The 21,851-nt window shown below is 39.5% G+C and overlaps 1 protein-coding gene across 1 annotated transcript; it reads left to right on the top strand.

Annotated features, from left to right (window-relative positions):
- Positions 1-6,938: 6,938 nt before the first annotated feature.
- Positions 6,939-7,271, top strand: LOC142526020 (uncharacterized). The gene has a single exon (XM_075630295.1). The coding sequence runs from the start codon at positions 6,939-6,941 to the stop codon at positions 7,269-7,271; it is 333 nt and encodes a 110-aa protein (XP_075486410.1).
- Positions 7,272-21,851: the final 14,580 nt, after the last annotated feature.

Raw genomic sequence — 21,851 nt, 5'->3', positions numbered from 1 at the left:
CCACCTCTTAAACCTGCGGGGCAAAGTGCTACATGACGGGACCCATCTCTTGAACCTATAGGAACCACCTCTAGATTCTCGACGCTAGTGGATCGAGGGTTCAGGCCGCGACGAGAACGTCGCATTCTGAAAGAGGGGTGATCGTGATGCCCCTTGCCCTCCCACATCTTAAAATTTTAAGAATTTAAATGAGTTTATAATATGCTTACAATGGACTTCTATAGCAATTTGAGTTAATCATTTTCGTAAAGCGAGGACGAATACGAAGTAGTTGCTATAAAGGCCCATTGTACAGTTATGCAGGTGCGGGCTCAGGCTCGGGATGTGACACATAAGATATTGAACTATATTTTCTTGATACGTGTTAAAATTCAATTAAATATGAAATTATTTCACAATCAAGATGAAATCCTATTCTATTTATATTATTTAAAAATAAGAATCTAACTATTTATAATATAATTTAATTAAATATAAATACTGAACTTTGTGGGTTTTAAGCTAACACCTAAAACCGCACATACAAATCGTATCCAATTCCTAGTCAATTTTAATATATTTTGATTGAAGTGTTTCTTGTTATATTCATGATTGTTCAAATCTTAGCTATCAAAAATATTTGTCAAAAGTATAGGGAGGGGTTCATTAGGTGGCACATGGTCCGAGCCTATATTTTTTTTCTACTCATCTTTTTTTCTTTTCTTGGATAGAGCACACCCGAAGTACGCCCAGGGTCCATGCCCGTCATTGCTCATTCAGACGTCGATCCAAGCCTCGCACAGAGTTTGGATCTTACTCCTCGCAAGTTTCTTGGCTTTTTTTTATTGAGACCCTTCCGTATTTTTCAACCTATTTCCGCAGTGGAATCTAACAGTTTGACCTCTTTTTTATTTTTAAACTTTCTCCAGATTTTAGTCAAACCTAAACCTTTAAAAACACTTGACAAAAACTAAACTACGTAATTTATATAAATTAAAAATAAAATATTCATAAAATTTTATCGAATAATTAATTTTAATTAGTTTGATTATATCGTGAATTATAAAGCTACTTTGTTATCATTAAAATTTAATTAACAAATTTTTGTTTAAATAGATTTAAAGCATAACCAAAATTATAATAAAGAATCGGAATCGAACCCTCTGGGAATTGGAACCGGAACCGGAACTTGAATCGCAGCTAACCGATTTGGTTCAGGTTCCACCTTGTTTTGAAATCTTTACCGCAGGTTCTAGAACAGACATCCTAATTTTTGGAATCATGGTTAAGCCTACATGTTGTGTATTAAATATTTTTTGCATAAGAGAAATTAGTTGAAAGCAATAAATGTTACTTTTTTTTTTAATTACTATTGCTCCGACATTTAAAGTTTGGAAAGCGAATTAACAAATATTCAGTGCACTGCCTCACCAATAATATTGTCTGCAAGTCAACTTGATTTCCTGTTTCAATAAAATAATTGATCTTTATCTTGAATCCCCATATATTTAATTTATTTATTACGTTTGACTTAATTTCAAGTTCAACCTCACGACCTTCCAACTGTTATCATTTAATTCATCATTTTCTTCCCAAAAAAAAAATCATCATTAAAAAAATTCAATTTCCAAACAGCTACGGGATATTATAAAAATTTTCTAAACCAATTTTAAAATCAAATTTTTTTAGGTGGAATACTAAATGATATCCCATGAATTGGCCCATTATCCCCGGCCCATCCCTAGCCCAAATGAAAGGCAAACCCATCAAGGATATCTCCTATAAATACGAAGTTTGAGTATTTAATTTAGCATTCACTATATTGTTTTTCAGCAATACACTTAGCTGCTCGCCACTTATATTCTCAGTCTCTGACTTGAGCGTCGGAAAGGCTACGTCAGGACACCCTCATGGCCCCCTTCTAACGGTCTTATTCGTGATTTCAGGCTCGTGACAATTTTGACACTTGCGTCTGGACTAGTGACACTTGTTGAATCGGACCCTAAATTTTCCGTTAGTATCACTTGGCGCTGTCTGTGGGAAACTTTGAGTTGAGACGTAGAGATGACAGGTAGGAGAAGGAGCAGAAGGGTTAACTCGGCATCGTCGCGTCCTCAGATGGGATCCGAACAATCTCATGTTGAGATGAGGCATGAACAAGAGCCGAACAACCCCGTCAGAAAACAAGAGCCGAACAACCCCGTCATGAGACAAGGGTCGAGCCACCCCGTCTTAATGAGAATGTGGAGAACTTGACCCTAGAACAGTTGGGCCAGTTTATCACCCGGACAGTGGATGAGGACATGAAGAAGAACCAAGAATCTCTATTTATTGAGGAACAGGCCATGCGCCAGGAGCGAGAAGAAAATGTTGAGGGCCACCAGAGCCAGGTTGAAGAGACGCAGCCCTTCCAGAGTGGGGAAATTAATGAGATGGGGGAGATGTGGAAAGAAATACAAATGTTGAGGTAGCAGAAAGGAAGTACAGCGCCAGTACCCAAAAGTGGAAGTCCATTTTCATTAGCTATCTTGAAAGAAGGGCTTCCTCCAAATTTCCGATAGTCAAATGTAGGAGAATATGACGGATATATTGACCCCAAAGAACACTTGGGGAGATTTGAGAATGCGGCTTTGTTGCATAAATATTCGGATGGAGTCAGGTGCAGGGTTGCCCATCAATTGTTTAATACCCTGCAGCCCAAATCCATACAGTCTTTCGAGAATTTTTCTACAGCTTTCTTGCATCGATTTGCTAGGAGCAAGAGGCATCAGAAAAAATATTTGAGTCTGTTCGTGATGAAGTAACAAAAAGCTGAATCTTTAAGAGAATTTGTCCAGCGTTTCAACAGTGTGGCGCTGGAAATACCAGCGGCCACCCCTCACATCATGATAAGTGCATTCACACAAGGATTGAGGGGAGGAGAGTTTTTCAAATCGCTGGTCAAGAAACCTCCGTCAAGCTATGATGATATGTTAGCTCGGGCGGAGAAATATGTAAATTTGGAAGATGCCCAACGGTACAGAAGGATGGAGCACCAAACCGGAAGAAGTAGGGGGAGGGAGCGGAAAGAGGTGGTAAGAAGAGAGGTGCGGGTGAGAGAGAAGAGGATAAAATTAGAAGTAGAGGACAATTCTCATCTCATGTTCCTCTAAGTAGAAATCGTGATAAGGTGATGGAGGTGAGCGAGTCGGAGGGAAGGTGGGAGAAGTCGCCAAGGGTTGAGGGCAGCACTAGATTGCCTCCGTGAGAAAAGAGAAGGAGCCTCATCCGGGAGTGGACCAAGATCTCGCCCATCCCCTAGGCGAGGTCGAGGCCCTCCGTAGATAAATCAGAGGGTCGACGAGCCGAGGAGGGAAGGTCGAGGTCAGGATATCCCTCGGGAGCCCGTAGAACCGAGGAAGGGAAAGAATGAGGATAACGACCCTACGAGAGGAATTATTCATATGATCTCGAGGGGTGCTACTGATGGAGATTCCGGGTAAGCTCGGAAAGCGTATGGAAGGAGCTTGGAAAATTTTGAAATATCTAGGGGTGCGGACCTACCCCAGGATCCTGTCATCACTTTTGGGCCGGAGGACCTCCGAGGCGTTGTGGCTCTACATAACGATGCCTTGGTGGTGACGGCCACCGTTGCCAATTACGACGTGACACGAATCTTTATTGATAATAGAAGCTCTGTGAATATCTTGTTCAATAGCACTCTTGACCAGATGAAGGTGGAAGGATTCGAGTTTGAGCCTATCTCTACTCCTCTTTATGGGTTTGCAGGACATGCCATTCCGCCATTGGGTAAGATTGTCCTTCCTCTATTATTGGGACATGAACCTCGACGAGTAACAAAGATGACAACATTTACCATGGTAGACACCCCATCAGCGTACAATGGAATTCTGGGGCGACCAGCCTTAAAAGATTTCAGAGCGGTAGAGTCCACATATCATCAGAAGCTGAAGTTTCCTGTAGGGAAAGGGGTTGGAGTCCTGTGCGGGGACCAGAAAGTTTCACGTCGGTGTTATGAAGGAATAGTAAAAGAAGAGGAAAAGAGGACACATGTAGAGGTTACTATGATCAAAAGGGGAAGGAGCGGATTTCCCGTGGTGAGGAAGGAGGTTCAGGAGGTGATGGATGAAGAGCCGGAGGTCATAACGTTGGGACCCGAAAATAAGATGCTCAGAATAGCCCCTGAACTTGACCCAAGGGTTAGGGAGGAACTCATTACTTGCTTACATGCCAATCTTAGCGTGTTCGCTTGGTCAGCTCAAGAGCTCACCGGGACGACCCCGGTGTGGCAGAGCATCGGTTGAACATCTTGCCGAATGTCCGCCCGGTAAAACAGAAGAAAAGACAATTCGGACTTGAGAAAGATAAAGTTATATGAAAAGAGGTGGGTGAGTTGCTTGAGGCTGGGCACATTCGGGAAGTGTAATTTCCTACTTGGCTATCGAATGTCGTCCTAGTCCCAAAGAGCTCAGGAAAGTGAAGGATGTGTGTGGACTTGAGAGACCTCAACAAGGCATGTCCTAAAGATTGTTATCTTTTGACCTAGATAGATCATTTGGTGTACTCCACAGCTGGACACCAATATATGTGCATGTTGGATGCTCATCAGGTGTACCACCAAATCCCCTTGGCTGCGGAGGACCAGGATAAAGTGAGTTTTAACACTTCTGAAGGGACTTTTTGTTACGTGGTCATGTCCTTTGGACTCAAAAATGCCGGAGCCACATATCAACGATTGATGGATAGAGTCTTTTTTGAGCAGGTGGGAAGGAATTTCGAAGTGTACGTGGACGACATCATGGTCAAGTCAAAGGATTCAACTCAGCTCATATCTGATTTAGTGGAGACATTTTCCACCCTCAGGTCCTATAGGCTAAAGTTGAAGTCTCAGAAGTGTATCTTTGGGGTGAGGAGTGGGAAGTTTCTACGTTATATGGTGACAGAGAGGGGGATTGATGCTAACCCCTGAAGGTTCGAGCTATTCAAGATATGGTTCCTCCTCGAGGACCCAATGATGTGCAAAATTTTACAAGGAGGACTACTGAGCTGGCGAGGTTTATCTCGAGATCTGCTCACAGAAGCTTACCATTTTTCCGGACTTTACGAAAGGCGAAAAAATTTGAATGGAATCCGGATTGTGAGAAAGCTTTTGGAGATTTGAAGAAGTACCTTACTGAGTTGCTTGTTCTGGCCAAACCGGCAGCAGGTGAGCCCTTGTGGGTATATCTATCTGCCACTGAGGGAACTGTGTGTTCGGTCCTTGTCAAGCTAGAGAGATCAACTAAACAACCAGTTTATTATGTCTCACATGCACTCAACGGGGCAGAGATAAGTTACTCAGGGTTGGAAAAATTGGCTTTGGCCTTATTGATGACAGCGAGACGTTTGAGACCCTACTTCCTATCTCACCAATTGTGGTGCTCACCAATTGTGGTGCTCACCAACAGTCTACTTTGGAGGATCTTAACTCATTCAGATATGTCTGGCCGTTTGATTAAGTGGACTACTGAGCTGGGAGAGTATGACCTCCAGTATGAGGCGAGAACAGCTATTAAAGCGCAGGCCTTAGCCGATTTTCTGGCTGAGACTGTACATCAGGAGAATGAGGACCCTTGGAAAGTGTATGTGGATGGCTCCTCGTCAAAGGATGGAAGTGGAGTGGGAGTAGTTCTGATTTTGCCAGCTGAGGAGGAGGTGAAGTTAGAGGTAAGATTGGACTTTCGAGCATCCAAAAATGAGGCAAAGTATGAGGCTGTGTTGGCAGGACTTCGAGCAGCCAGAAACGTGGTAGCTACCCGGGTACTTATTTTTTCTGACTCGCAGCTGGTAGCACAGCAAATAAAGGGATTATATGATGTGAAAGATGAAAAACTTATTGAGTATGCTCAAGAAGTGGACAAAGTCAGAGAGAAATTTACAGAGATTACGTTTGAACAGATTCCCAGAAAAGAAAATGAAAAGGTGGACACTCTAGCCAAAATACCAAGAGCAATGGGAAGTTAGAAGACTAGAGATGTGGTATTCCAAGTCGAACTCACACCTCACACGAGTTCTCCTGTAGCTGAACAGGAGTAGGAGGATTGGAGGACTGGTATGATGGATTATTTGAAAGAGGGAAAGCTTCCTGATAACCCTTGCGAAGCTCGTAAGTTGAAGACAAAGTGTTCGCGCTATGTGATAGTCGAAGAAGTGTTGTACTGAAGGTCTTTTGCAGGGCCTCTCCTTCGGTGTTTGAGTTATCAAGAGGCTGATTATGTGCTCCGGGAAGTTCATGAGCAGTGTTGTGAAAATCACCTGGGAGCTTATGCTTTGGCTAGGAAAGTTTTGCTCTTGGGTTACTGCTGGCCCTCAGTGTTGCATGATGCCCAAGAACTACTAATGTCCTGTGACAGTTGTCAACGTCACGTGCTTTTACCTCACCAGCCATCCGCGCTGATGAAGACTATCTTAACCGCCTGTCCTTTTGACCAGTGGGGAATGGATATTGTGGGTCCTTTTCCTATAACTCCTGCTCAGAAGAAGTTCTTATTGGTAGCAGTCGATTATTTTTCGAATTGGGTGGAAGCAGAGCCTTTGGCCAGAATCACTGAGAGTGACGTCCTGAAGTTTTTGTGGAAGAGTATAGCATGTAGATACGGGGTACCTAGGAGACTGATATCCGATAATGGGAGACAGTTCCAAGGGGCCAAGATCCAATCTTGGTGTGAAGAGATAAAGATCCAACAAGTATTTACATCTGTAGCTTACCCGCAGAGTAATAGGCAGGTGGAGGTGACTAATCGGACGTTGGTACAGGGTCTAAAAGTTCGACTTGGCAAAGATAAGGGCAATTGGGTGGATGAACTCTCAAGTGTCTTATAACCACTCCGAGAGAAGGAACCAAAGAAACTCCTTTCAGTTTGGTCTACGGTAATGAGGTAGTACTCCCGGCTGAGATTGGACTGGAATCGGCAAGGGTAATGTTTTGTGATGAAGATAATGATGCGAGACGGGTGACAGACCTTGATCTTTTGGAAGAGAAGAGGGAGGCTGCGAGCATTCACATGAAAGCTTACAAAAACCGCATTGCACAGTCTTATAATCGGAGGGTCATTCAGAGAAGCTTCCAGGTAGGCGACATGGTCCTGAGGAAGGTGCAAGAAGAGCAGAGAGGAAAGTTGGACCCAAAGTGGGAGGGTCCCTTCAAAGTAATCGAGATGGTAAGATCTGGAGCCTATTACTTGGAGGATGCGCAAGGCAAGGCTTTGAAGAGGCCCTGGAATGCTTCTCATCTTAGGAAGTATCATTCTTGATTATATCGTTGATGTATTTCAGTTTTTGAATTTTCCCATGTAATCCATTGGAATTCAATAAAATCAAGTTCTTATATTCAGTTCGACTTCTTCTGTTCAGTTCATGAACGTTGTTGTATTACGAGAATGAGAAAAATTAAATTTTCTTACTCAGGCATCACCTAGTAGAGGAGCAGAGTGAAGGAGAAAAATTTTATTTTCCTACTAAGGCATTGCCTAGTATAGGAGCATCGTGTAGGAAAAAAATTAAAATTTTCTACTAAGGCATCGCCTAGTAGAGGAGCAGAGTGAAGGAGAAAAAATAAATTTTCTACTAAGGCATCGCCTAGTAGTGGAGCAGAGTGAAGGAGGAAAATTAAATTTTCCTACTAAGGTATTACCTAGTAGAGGAGAAGCGTGCAGGAGAAAAATTTTATTTTCCTACTAAGACATTGCCTAGTAGAGGAGCAGCGTGCATGAGAAAAATTAAATTTTCCTACTAAGACATCGCCTAGTAGAGGAGTATAGTGAAGGAGAAAAATTAAATTTTCCTATTATGGCATCGCCTAGTAGAGGAGAAGCGTACAGAAGAAATATTTTATTTTCCTACTAAGGCATCGCCTAGTATAGGAGCAGCGTGTAGGAGAAAAATTAAATTTTCCTACTAAGACAGCGCCTAATAGAGAAGCAGAGTGAAGGAGAAAAATTAAATTTTCCTACTAAGGCATCGCCTAGTAGAGGAGCCGAGTGATTGAGGAAAATTAAATTTTCCTACTATGGCATCGCCTAGTAGAGGAGAAGCGTGTAGGAGAAAAATTTTATTTTCTTACTAAGACATCGCCTAGTAGAGGAGCAGCGTGCAGGAGAAAAATTAAATTTTCCTACTAATGCATCGCCTAGTAGAGGAGCAGAGTGAAGGAGAAAAATTTAATTTTCCTGCTAAGGCATCACCTAGTAGAGGAGCGGAGTGCAGGAGAAAAATTTTATTTTCCTACTAAGGCATCGCCTAGTAGAGGAGCAGCGTGCATGATAGAAATTAAATTTACCTACTTAAGTTATGCCTAGTAGAAGGGAAAGAGAGGCAGAGATTTTATTTGCCCTAATGGTTTAATATTATCAAGGATAAACTCGGAAGAAGAAATAAATTCAAATGCAAAATACTCAGTGTTGCATAAAGCGAGTTCCATACATGCCAAAAGTGCGCAAAAGAAAATAATCAAATATAAGCGTCACAAAATCCATAATCGCATAGTAGTACGGAAAGTAAAGCAGTGCAGTACATAACAAATATAGCCAGCATACATCGTCTGCATAAAGGAGAAAATAACATGAGTAAAAGAGCATGGTCTAGAGATCAGGAGGGAAACTCGCTACAAAGTCCTCAAGGCTGATGAAGTCAGTGGGAGCACCGGCCGGAGGTTAGTCTTGAGCCTTGAAGAGGTCGACTGCACCCTCAAAACCCACCTCCAAGTAGTGAAAAGCTCTCGGGCCACAGATCTCGACGAATTCTTCATATTTGAGAAAGTTTTCTTTGAAGGAGGCGGCTTCGGTAGCATGTTGTGCCTTGGTGTCTTTAAGTTTAGTTCGGGAGTTCTTTAACTCTTCCTTCAGCTTCTGGTTCTCTTTAGCTTGGTCCTCTGTCAGTCGCTGAAACTCCTGTTTCTCCTTCAGAAGCTCACCACATCGAGCTTGGGACTTTGAAAGCTCCTTAGAATGTGTCGCTTTCGCCTCGTCTATGGTCGCATGTTGTTGTTCGTGGAGAACCTCACTTCACGTAAGTCACAGCGGGAGCGGGACCTGATATGGTCGGCGCACTCGGCCAACTATCCGAGATACAGCATGCCCTGAGTCAAGAAGACTAAAATAAGAGAACAAGAAAAATATCAATCATACATCTAATATAAAGTTAAAGTTGGAAGGAGAAATATACCTCAGTAATACTGCTGCATGTCCGGCGGGATAAATCATACCATCCCAATGAACCCTGGAAACCTGCGTCCGTGGAGGAGGGGAGCTGAAATAACAGCTTCTGAGCTATGTGAGTGGGGCCCCGACCCACGATACCTTACTTCGGAGTATACAAAGGATGTATCTTCGGCCCAGCAAAATGCTCATCGTCTGATCTAGACGCCTCTGGGGACGAGGTGATTGAGATCTCAGAGATCTTGCGCTTCCCTCCCTGTTGAACTTACGGGCCGGGATCAGTAGACATCTTCTCATTGCCAGATGAAGGATGGGATTCAGCCTGAGGACGTGGGGAGGAGGCTCGATCCTGGGTGGAGGAGGATGAGCATGCCTTCTTTTTCTTCGCAGGGGTAGGCAAGCCAGCAGGTTTCGTCGCAGTGGAAGAGCACGTTCCCTTCATCCCTGTCTTGGCAGCTGGGACAACAGACTTCTGGGGTATTGACAATGAACCCTCAGTCTTCTTCTTCGCAATCTAACGGAGAAATAATTCATAACTCTAATACCTGCAAGCAAAGACAATGAACCAGATGAGAATATTATCAAGGAACGTAATAAGCAAAAGAAAAATAAGAAACATGAAAGAATAAGAATATCTACCGGCATTCTCCTTCAGCTTAATTTTTGCTGGACTTAACCCGGCGTGGCACAAGAGATCTTCTGATAAGAGTTGGGGAACACTAAAGCATCGATATCCTAATAGTCTCATTATGCGCAGATATTTCTTATCTTTCTTATAACCCTTCGAAAGCTTATGTTTGGTGAAGGTAGGGTACAAATCCGTGAAACAATTCAATTCCTTGGGGGGGGGGGGGGGGGGGGGGGGGGGGGCTGAATAAAGAAGAAGTATTTTTTCCAGTCCTTCACATGACTGGGGACCCCGTCAAAACGTTTATGGCTAGACCGGGAGGTCACATAGAAATGTCCTTCTTTCGACTTAGATAAGTCCAGGAAATAGGAGAACGTGGTGCAACTTAAAGAAAATTCTAAGGCCCATAATAACACGACGAAACAGCATATCGAGCGGAATTCATTGGGAGTGAGTAAACCTAGATGTACCTTATAGTAGGTGCTCAACTCCCTAAGGAAGTCACATAAGGGAAAACGAAGACTGGAATCGAGATGGTGCTGAAAGAAAGTATAGCAGCCCTTGGAGGCTAGGTTTGATCGGTCCGCGGGGGTAGGAATGATGATATGGTTGGAGGAAGAAATATGCCAAAAAGTCCTAAGTTTTGACTCGCTATTAGGAGGGATGTGGGATGACAAGTGACCGTATCATAAGTTATCTGTGTTCGATATGTTCATCTGTTGAGTAACATTACGAACTTTTTTACCAGGACTGTGAAGACCCGGACGCTAATCATCTTCTTAATCATCTTTAGGAGTTAATTATCAATTCAGATAAACAGGGTCTAAAAAAAATTTTTTTTTTAAAATGCAAGTGCGGAACGTAATGGAATTTACTAATATACATCTCAGTATAGAAGTACAATAATGTACAATAATCATGAAACTAGACTAAGGTTCAACTACTAGATTCCAAGTGTTAAAACCATATCTACAATAAGTCCGGAATCACCACTCTAATCTGTCTCCTCTCATCGTCTTCTTGACCCCGATCCTGTCCCACCTGTTGTCATGCACACATACAAACAAGACAACAGCCGGATAACTCCGGTGAGAATAAATCCCAATATAAATAATGTATACATGCAGTTAACTGAATTAATATAAAAGCATGAATTATATCTTATCACATGTAGCATAATCAAACAACATGTATCAACACCAATCTGTAAATTATATCTGAATCGTAATCTCCGAAACATAAATCAATACAAATCTATAAATCAAGTTCTAGTCTCGATATCTAAGACTCGACTCATCTCTCATTCTAATCTAGGGATCCCGGTGAATAAGAACGTAACAAGTCTCCCACCTACTACTACCAGTTGCGGTGGCGGTACGTTCTTATTTATGGACTTTGGTCTAGCTGTATCGAATAATCTACAATAAGAACAATGTCTGTATGTTAAGCATATCGATACACCAAACGTCCAGTGCCTTGGCGTATCTACCAAGACTAAGCCTAGTCTGACAATGTGCAATGGGTCAGTGACTATACTGTCAAAATCTAACCCCTCTGTCAGTGACTCTCACTCAATATGCAAGGCTCGAGATTTATTAGTCTTCATTGATGTGATATTCGGAAGATATGAGTATGCATGACATGTAATGAGAAGCACTAAATGAGATTATGAAGTGGTGCATGAAATATAGACCGCACCCGCGGTAAGGAAAGGACCGCACCCGCGGTTGAGCTCATCAATTGTGGAAGACTTACAGTAGCATGAGCGCACCCGCGCTATGAACAAGACCGCACACGCGGTTGATGGACAGAGAGCTGGAGATTAATTACGGAAGTGACACCGCACCCGCGGTGCTAGACAGACCGCACCCGCGGTTCTGCTACAGTGAGGTCAGCGCACCCGCAGTGCAAGACAGAGCGCACCCGCGGTCGCTGTTTCTGAAATTTTGGATGATGATCAATATGCCTAGCGCACCCGCGGTGTGAGAAATACCGCACCTGCGGTGAAACGTGCAGTAAGCACATTTAGCCATGTGCCTTACATGCAATGTGATCTATATATATATATATTCCTACATGCAAATTCATGAGAAGGAAGGAAGGAAAGAGCCGAGAGAAATGCAAGAAAGAATTGAAATATTCTTACGCCTTTTGTGAGAAATCCGTCCGTCTGTTTTTGAATCCGACTTCAGTACTGTGTTCCTATCGACGCAGGCTACAACTGGAGGTAAGTTTCGTTACGTTTAGACATGATTTGAATTTATGATATTGTCAGAATTGAATATGAATCAGATATGATGTTTCTGCTACAGTAGACATTGTATAATTGAAGTCAGATTTAAGAATAGACTGTTTATACAATTGTTATGATTTTCGAAAGATATTGATTGGGATTTGATATCAGAGTTGTGTTGTTACTGATCTTAAGTGTACAGATATTGATATTATGAATTATACTGATACTGATTATGAATTCTGATATTATATCTGTGATGTTGAGATTGATGGGGACATCGAGACTGTATTGTTATGCCGTCGAAACATCAGTTAATTTAGAGTGATCAGATTACGTAATGATTTCGATGATATCGTTGACATGAATTAGATTGTACCTTGTTCAGATATGGATCAGATTATATACTGATTTGAGTATTGATCAGAACAGGTTTTGAATCGAATTATATACTGATATTGTATTTATACGATTGTCATTGCCAGACTGGTTATGGAAAGATTGGAATACAAGACTTCGTTTTCGTCAGACTAGGAAGACAAAGGTATAATTCATGTTTTGTTTTGGGAAGACACAACTCAAATGAGATTCAATTTGAGTTTCCCAACAAAATCACATACTAGACTTATTGTTTATCTTCTGATATGATTTGCCTGGTTTATAGATTTATATTCCAGCATTGAGATAGGAATCGTTGGCAGACTTGCCAAACTAGATGTTCGGTGGTATCGACGCCTCGGATCAGATTCACTCCGAGTGTAGACATTCGATACAGACATGACCGAAGTCTAGGAATAAGACGTACAGTTACCCCGATTGGGAGGGTAGGTGACAGACAGTGACGTCTTATTCACACCGAGATCCCTAGAGTTAGAGTCGAGTCGAGTCAAGATATGAATTGAATTGAGTTGCATGCTTATTTTATTTTGATTCCAGAGATTATGGAATCCATTATTACTGCATGCTTATTTTGATTTGGTTTCCTAGACTATGAAACCTATTGTTATGAATTTTATGCATGATAATATGCTTTATGATTTATATTGTGTATATGCATGTATGCATGTTTTATACTGGGATTTATTCTCACCGGAGTATCCGGCTGTTGTCCTGTTTTGTATGTGTGCATGACAACAGGTGGAACATGATCGGGGTCAAGAAGATGATGAGAGAAGATGAGTTAGAGTGATGATTCCGGACTTATTGTCGACTTGGTTTAAAATTTGAAATTTAGTAGTTGAACCTTAGACTAGTTTGAATAATTGTTGTACATTATTGTACTTTTATACTGAGATGTATAATAGATTGATTCCATTACCTTCCGCATTTTAAAGAAAAATTTTTAGACCTTATTTATTTTAATTGATAATTAAATCCCAAAGATGATTAAGAAGATGATTAGCGTCCGGGTCCCCACAACAGGTGGTATCAGAGCGATAGATCCTTTAGACTGAGATAGAAGAGAATGAGCGGGATAGATTGAGTTTTCTTTCCTTGCATGTGATTGCTAGCATGAGATTTATTTTAATGTTGACTTACATTGTGTGTGCTAGCATGACATTATGCTTTACTGCTTTAAAATACATGTTATCTAATTATCTGATTTGAATTGGTAATATGTATTATTGAGTATAAATCAGATTTGATTTTTGATTAGCAGTAAGATGATAATTGAAAGATTGGAACAGATTTGTAGTATTTGAGTACTAATGTTTTGATAAGCAGATATACCTCCACGGAGAATTCCAGAAAGGGGTAGTACTTCGACTGAACAGATAGATGTATCAGAAATTCCGATGGAAACACAGATGAAGAGGTTTCAGTCGTTTCAACCGCCGATTTTAAAGGGTACTGAGACGCCAGTAGATTGTGAGAATTGGCTTGAAAACATAGAAATGCTATTTGAATTTCTGGGTTTCACAGATGAATATAGAGTTACACTGATTGGGAACCAGCTAAAAAAGACTGCAAGAAGTTTGTGGCTAATAACCAAAGAAGCTTTGGAACAACGTAGTTCACTAATTACGTGGAAAATTTTTAAGGTTGAATTCTATCAAATATTTTTCCCCGTATCATACAGACAAGACAAAAGTGCAGAGTTTTAAAATTTGAGACAGTGTCACTTGAGTATTGATGAGTATTTGGGCCAGTTCTTTACCTTGTTATGTTTTGTTCCTCATGTTGCTAGAAATGATGAAGCTATATCTGATCAGTTCATTCAGGGATTGAATTCGGAGATACGTACATTGGTAAATGTGAAACGATCGATTAATTTTGCTGATACCTTGAACAGAGCCAAAAGAGCAGAAACAGTTCTGAGAGGACAAAAGAGAGCATCGTATGTTCTTCCAATATCGAGTTCACAGCAACTGCCCCACAGAGTTGAGATGGGCAGTAGCAGTAGTGGGACGAAAGAACAGTTACAAGCTCGAAAGAAGCAGTTCAAGAAGTTAGGGAGCGGGTCATCTAGCTCCAGTGGTTCTAGCTCGGATTACATTATAGGGTATTGCAGAACTTGTGGAGGAAGACATCCTACCAAGCAATGCCAGGGAGTGACTGGTATATGCAATATCTGCAAACAACGGGGACACTTTGCTAAAGTTTGTCCACAGAGAGATTCCCGAAGATTTCAGGGATCAGGACCATCTGGTGGTAATGACCGAGGAACAGACCCAAGAGGCACTTGATGATATAGTGACAGGTACTGTTCTTTTATGATTATATTTCATAGGTATTGATATATACTAATGCATTCCCTACGATTATCTTTGACTGAGTTGCATTGAGATACGCTGTATCTGTTGAGTCTGATTGTACTGTAGTATTGATTCCCTTACTTGTTGGAAAAGAAAGATTGATATCAGAGATTTCTGTGATATATTGTATACTACAGTAAGATGAGAATGAGGTCGAGTTAGATTATGATGTACTTGTATTTCTGAGTTGACCGCATTATTGATATTAATATGCTGAACAAGTACAAAACTATTATAGATTCCTTTCAGGAGAGTATAAAATTCAGACCAGATATGGCTGATGAGTAAAGATTTCCTCGGTAAGGATTCTAGATTTAGAATTCCTTTGATATCTGTATTGATTATGACTCGATTGATACATAAAGGAGCAGATGGTATCCTTATGTATTCAGTAGATGCACTGAAATCGAGCCTAGCATTGGCAGATTGCCAGTGATGTACGAGTTGGCTGATAATTGCCCGATAAGATTTCAGATTTGCTTTATATCAGAAAGATAGATTTCAGAATTGAATTGATACCAGGTACAGGTTGTGTTTTAGAGTTCAGTACGGAATGATATTGAATGTGCAGAATGTCACTGAATGGAGTGAAAGAATTGAAAGATCAGTAGAAGAGTACCGACCAGGAGTTACATTTGATTTAGTGTTTCTCGGTGGCATATTTCAGTATGTTCAGAGATATTATGATGATTTCATGCTCGTTGTATCTATGATGTTTTAATATACTTACAGCATCTGATTGACTGAATCGAATATCTGAAGATTGTATTGAATACTCGGAGAACTGTGAATATTATATACAGAAATTATTCAGATAAGAATCTTGCTTTAAAACAGATTGTAGTCAGAATAAGCGATATCTGAAGTCAATATACCGATTGATTTTGACACAGTTGAGCTTGTGATCAGTGACTGAGAACGATACCGATGTCAAAAAGATCAGAAAATTCAGAATGTCAGAAATTTATTTTGGTCTTAGTTGGCAGATTATCTTATATGATTGTTGTGTTGTATCTGCTTGAGTATTGTTATTGTTCTAACACAATATTTGAGACAGCTTATATTGTTTGAGGGCATATTATATTTGCAGATGATATATAGCAGTTGATCAGAACGACATGAAGACATGATTGATTAGTCAGAATTGACAATATTGCCAGGAATTGCCGTTTTATGAGTTTACTAAACTCACTAGATCAGTATAGATTATTGATATTATGAATCTGATTTGATAGTACTGTTATTCTGAATCAATGTTTGATATAGATTATTCAAACAGAATCAGAGCTGAACTCGAGAATTTCGGCAGTTCAGAGATGTAATCAGAATGTTCAGAGCTTAATTTCGATAATCAGAGCAGAACATCGATCAGAGTAGCAGATATGTGATTTTGTTATGGTATGAGAATGATTATCTTGTGGTGTCAAATGTTTCAGAATTGTATAACAGAATTTGATGTCGACAATCAGAACCGAATACCAGGTAGGTATTTTTCTTTAATTTATATTATTAACTGATTGTTTATACCAAATAGTTCGAATTGGAAATGACAGATAGGGTCAGAAACGCACAGAAATGGATTCAGTAGTCGTTCAGGTAACAGAAAGTAGATGATAATTCGAACAGATAGTTTTGATATAGACAAATTAAATCAGTTATGGCAGAATTTATGCTGAAATGTTGGCAGAATTTGTACTGAAATTCTAAATCGCCAATAAATGAAGATAGAAAGATAGAAATCAGAAGAGTTATTACAGAATTTGTATATTCTTGACTAGACATGGGGAGTATATTTCGATGAATTTCGTAATAAGACCACTCTAATACTTTCCAGATTATGATATGATATGATTGTGATTGACAGATTGTTCAATCTATATCTATTAGTTTGTACAAGATGACGTACAAACATGACCAGATGACAAAGATCGATGTCAAAGAAATGGTCAGATTGAGCAGAATGTAGAACTAGACTATATCAGATTGTGATTTTGATTGAGTTTGTAATTGTGGCAGAACGTACCATGAACTCATTCATATATTATCCACCGACTGACAGATAGCCAGAATGTACTATCCGGATATTGAGAAATATCCAGGGAGTGGCAGTGCTGGATGCTAGCATCAGTTGATATGACATATTGTCGCTGCGTGAATTATTGTACGATCATAGTTATCAGATGACCGGATGGATAATGAAATAGTTACAGACGATACATTGTACAGTGAGTACTGCAGATTTCTTTGGTATAAGAATAATATCTCGGAGATACCTGAGATAAGATTTGATACGGTCAGAGATATGACAAAGAAAATGTAGCTAATTCAGAAGAGAATGAAGATAGCTCCGACCAGACAGACTTAATACGCCAACGTCGGATGATGACGATTGGTATTTGGGGCCGAAAATTTAATATATCCTTGACTGGGATAAACAGATTTGATATCAGCAAATGATATTGATTTGGTATGAGCCGTTGATTGGTATATACGGATGTTGTATAGCCAGTATTTTGCGATTGATTCGATTAAAATGATTTCGAGTGGTATTATGATTTTATACTTCTTGAATGACTACTTCGGTCAGGAATCAGAGATCCGTGAAAGGAAGAAAATTTAGAACGAAGAATATTCTACTGTTGCATATACAGTAAAGTCAACGGAGCATTAGAAATATTCCTTGAAAGACAGAATCTGATATGAGATTAAGATTTCAGAATGGATTCATTGACATGAGTTTTGATTTAAACTCTATATACATTTCTTCTGATATGTCTGAATTAATTACTTGTGATTTCGAGGACGAAATCATTTCTTAGAGGGGGAGAAATGTAAGGCTCGAGATTTATTAGTCTTTATTGATGTGATATTCGGAAGATATGAGTATGCATGACATGTAATGAGAAGCACTAAATGAGATTATGAAGTGGTGCATGAAATATAGACCGCACCCGCGGTAAGGAAAGGACCGCACCCGCGGTTGAGCTCATCAATTGTGGAAGACTTACAGTAGCATGAGCGCACCCGCGCTATGAACAAGACCGCACCCGCGGTTGATGGACAGAGAGTTGGAGATTAATTACGGAAGTGACACCGCACCCGCGGTGCTAGACAGATCGCACCCTCGGTCGCTGTTTCTGAAATTTTGGATGATGATCAATATGCCTAGCGCACCCGCGGTGAAACGTGCAGTAAGCACATTTACCCATGTGCCTTACATGCAATGTGATCTATATATATATATATATATATATATATATTCCTACATGCAAATTCATGAGAAGGAAGGAAGAAAAGAGCCGAGAGAAATGCAAGAAAGAATTGAAATATTCTTACGCCTTTTGTGAGAAATCCGTCCGTCTGTTTTTGAATCCGACTTCAGTACTGTGTTCCTATCGACGCAGGCTACAACTGGACTTAAGTTTCGTTACGTTTAGACATGATTTGAATTTATGATATTGTCAGAATTGAATATGAATCAGATATGATGTTTCTGCTACAGTAGACATTGTATAATTGAAGTCAGATTTAAGAATAGACTGTTTATACAATTGTTATGATTTTCGAAAGATATTGATTGGGATTTGATATCAGAGTTGTGTTGTTACTGATCTTAAGTGTACAGATATTGATATTATGAATTATACTGATACTGATTATGAATTCTGATATTATATCTGTGATGTTGAGATTGATGGGGACATCGAGACTGTATTGTTATGCCGTCGAAACATCAGTTAATTTAGAGTGATCAGATTCCGTAATGATTTCGATGATATCGTTGATATTAATTAGATTGTACCTTGTTCAGATATGGATCAGATTATATACTGATTTGAGTATTGATCAGAACAGGTTTTGAATCGAATTATATACTGATATTGTATTTATACGATTGTCATTGCCAGACTGGTTATGGAAAGATTGGAATACAAGACTTCGTCTTCGTCAGACTAGGAAGACAAAGGTATAATTCATGTTTTGTTTTGGGAAGATACAACTCAAATGAGATTCAATTTGAGTTTCCCAACAAAATCACATACTAGACTTATTGTTTATCTTCTGATATGATTTGCCTGGTTTATAGATTTATATTCCAGCATTGAGATAGGAATCGTTGGCAGACTTGCCAAACTAGATGTTCGGTGGTATCGACGCCTCAGATCAGATTCACTCCGAGTGTAGACATTCGATACAGACATGACCGAAGTCTAGGAATAAGACGTACAGTTACCCCGATTGGGAGGGTAGGTGACAGACAGTGACGTCTTATTCACACCGGGATCCCTAGAGTTAGAGTCGAGTCGAGTCAAGATATGAATTGAATTGAGTTGCATGCTTATTTTATTTTGATTCCAGAGATTATGGAATCCATTGTTACTGCATGCTTATTTTGATTTGGTTTCCTAGACTATGAAACCTATTGTTATGAATTTTATGCATGATAATATGCTTTATGATTTATATTGTATATATGCATGTATACATGTTTTATACTGGGATTTATTCTCACCGGAGTATCCGGCTGTTGTCCTGTTTTGTATGTGTGCATGACAACAGGTGGAACATGATCGGGGTCAAGAAGATGATGAGAGAAGATGAGTTAGAGTGGTGATTCCGGACTTATTGTCGACTTGGTTTAATACTTGAAATTTAGTAGTTGAACCTTAGACTAGTTTGAATAATTGTTGTACATTATTGTACTTTTATACTGAGATGTATAATAGATTGATTCCATTACCTTCCGCATTTTAAAGAAAAATTTTTAGACCCTGTTTATTTTAATTGATAATTAAATCCCAAAGATGATTAAGAAGCTGATTAGCGTCCGGGTCCCCACACAATAGCTCTCTGCTTTCTACTTCTAATTCAATAGAATAACATAATCATTAAAACACAAAGGTATAAAAACAATACCATACAAGTATGTGGTTTAGGGAAACTCGAGTTAAATCTAACTCAAGTCGATCTCCCAATTAACATCAATTTATACCTTTCTCTTCTCGGTCTGATGAAGACGAAGTCTTGTATTCCAATCTGTCCATACCGAATCTGACAATGACGATCGCATAAATACAATATCAGTATATAACTCAGTTCAAAACCTGTTCTGATCAATACTCAAATCAAACACAATCTGATTAATGTCAATGACATAACAATACAATCTCAATCAATACTGAATCTGATTAATATCAATCAACTGATGTTTCGACGGCATAATACTACAGTCTTGATAGCCTCGTCAATCTCAACATCACAGATATAATATCAGAATTCATAATCAGTATCAGTACAATTCCTAATATGAATAATAACACAACTCTGATATAGAATCTCAACTAAATCAACTCTGAAATTCATAATAATTGTATAACCAGTCTATTCTTTAATCTGACTTCAATTATACAATGTCTACTGTAGCAGAAACATCATATCTGATTCGTATTCAATTCTGACAATATCATAATTTCAAATCATGTCTAAACGTAATAAAACTCACGTTCAGTTGTAGCCTGCGTTGATAGGAACACAGTACTGTAATCAGATTCAAAAACAGACGGATGGATTTTGCGTAACACTCAAATCTACGAGGCAAAAGATGTATGAAGTTCTTCAGGCTTCTCCGTACTTCTTTCTTCTTCTTACTGAAGGAACAATCGATTTATACATATATATATATATATATATATATATATCTCGTGCATGCAAGGGAAGTGGCTCACTCCTTCACATAACAAGTCTCGCGCATATGCGCGACACAATCCGCGCATATGCGCGAGACCTACGGGTCTCGGCTTTTAACCACTCGCGCATATGCGCGCTTCATCTCGCGCATATGCGTCAAAGTTTCTGGACGGGTCATGCATATGTGCGCCTTATCTCGCGCATGTGCGCCGATGCTTCTGTAATCTTCGCGCATGTGCGCCGATACCTGTCGCGCATGTGCGCGGGGACTCTTCTTGTACTTCATGTTAAATCTTCTTTCGGTTCTCCCGGTCTGATCCGTTCTGTTTATAATCATCTTAATTAATAAATAAATCATTTCAAATTAATCTCAGATTACAGTAATAAAATCTCGGGCCTTACATTTCTCTCCCTCTTAGATCTGAGTTCGTCCTCGAACTCGTAAGTAATCAATTCAGATCTATCAGAAGAAATGTATAACGAGTTTAAATCAGAAATTCATCTTAATGAATCCATTCTGAAATCTCAATCTTATATTAGATTCTATCTCTCAAAATAGCTCTGACAAAATCAATCTCGCAATACTGGCTATATAACATCTGTATATACCAAACCCCATCTCATAACAAATCACTACCATCAGCTGTTATCAAATCTGTTTATCCCATTCAATGATATATTAAATCTTCAGCCTCGAATACCAATCGTCACCATCCGACATTGGCATATTAAGTCTGTCTGGTCTGAGCTATCTTCATTCTTTTCTGAATTAGGTACCTTTTCTTTGTCATATCTCTGACCGTATCAGACCCTATCTCAGGTATCTCTGAGATATTATTCTTATATCAAAGAACTCTGCAGTACTCACTGTACAATGTGTCATCTGTAACTATCTCATTATCCATCTGGTAATCTGAATACAATAATTCACACAGCGACCATATGTCATATCAATCAGTGCTAGCATCCAGCACTGCAGCTCCCTGGATACCTTCCAATATCTGGATAGTAACCTCTGACTATCTGTCAGTCGGTGGATAATATATAAAAAAATTTATGGTATATTTTGCCACAAGTACAAAATCAATCCAAATTCACAATCTGATATAATCTATTTCAACATTCTGGTCAACCTGACAATTTCTTTGACATCGATCTTTGTCCTCTGGTCATGTTTGTACGATATTTTGTACAAACTAATAGATATAGATTGAACAATCTGTCAATCACAATCATATCATATCATAATCTGGAAAGTATTGCAGTGGTCTCATTACGAAATTCATCGAAATATACTCCCTAGGTCTAATCAGAAATATACAAATTCTGTAATAAATCTTCTGATTTCTATTTTTCTGTCTTCATTTATTGAC

Source organism: Primulina tabacum, chromosome 15 (genome assembly GCF_025594145.1).
Source record: "Primulina tabacum isolate GXHZ01 chromosome 15, ASM2559414v2, whole genome shotgun sequence".
Lineage (NCBI taxonomy): Eukaryota > Viridiplantae > Streptophyta > Magnoliopsida > Lamiales > Gesneriaceae > Primulina > Primulina tabacum.
The sequence above is the reverse complement of the archived record's forward strand: the minus strand, read 5'-3'. Positions and strand labels throughout refer to the sequence as shown.

Excerpts from the sequence above, each read along its gene's own strand:
- LOC142526020 (XM_075630295.1), top strand. The coding sequence starts at position 6,939 with ATGTTTTGTGATGAAGATAATGATGCGAGACGGGTGACAGACCTTGAT.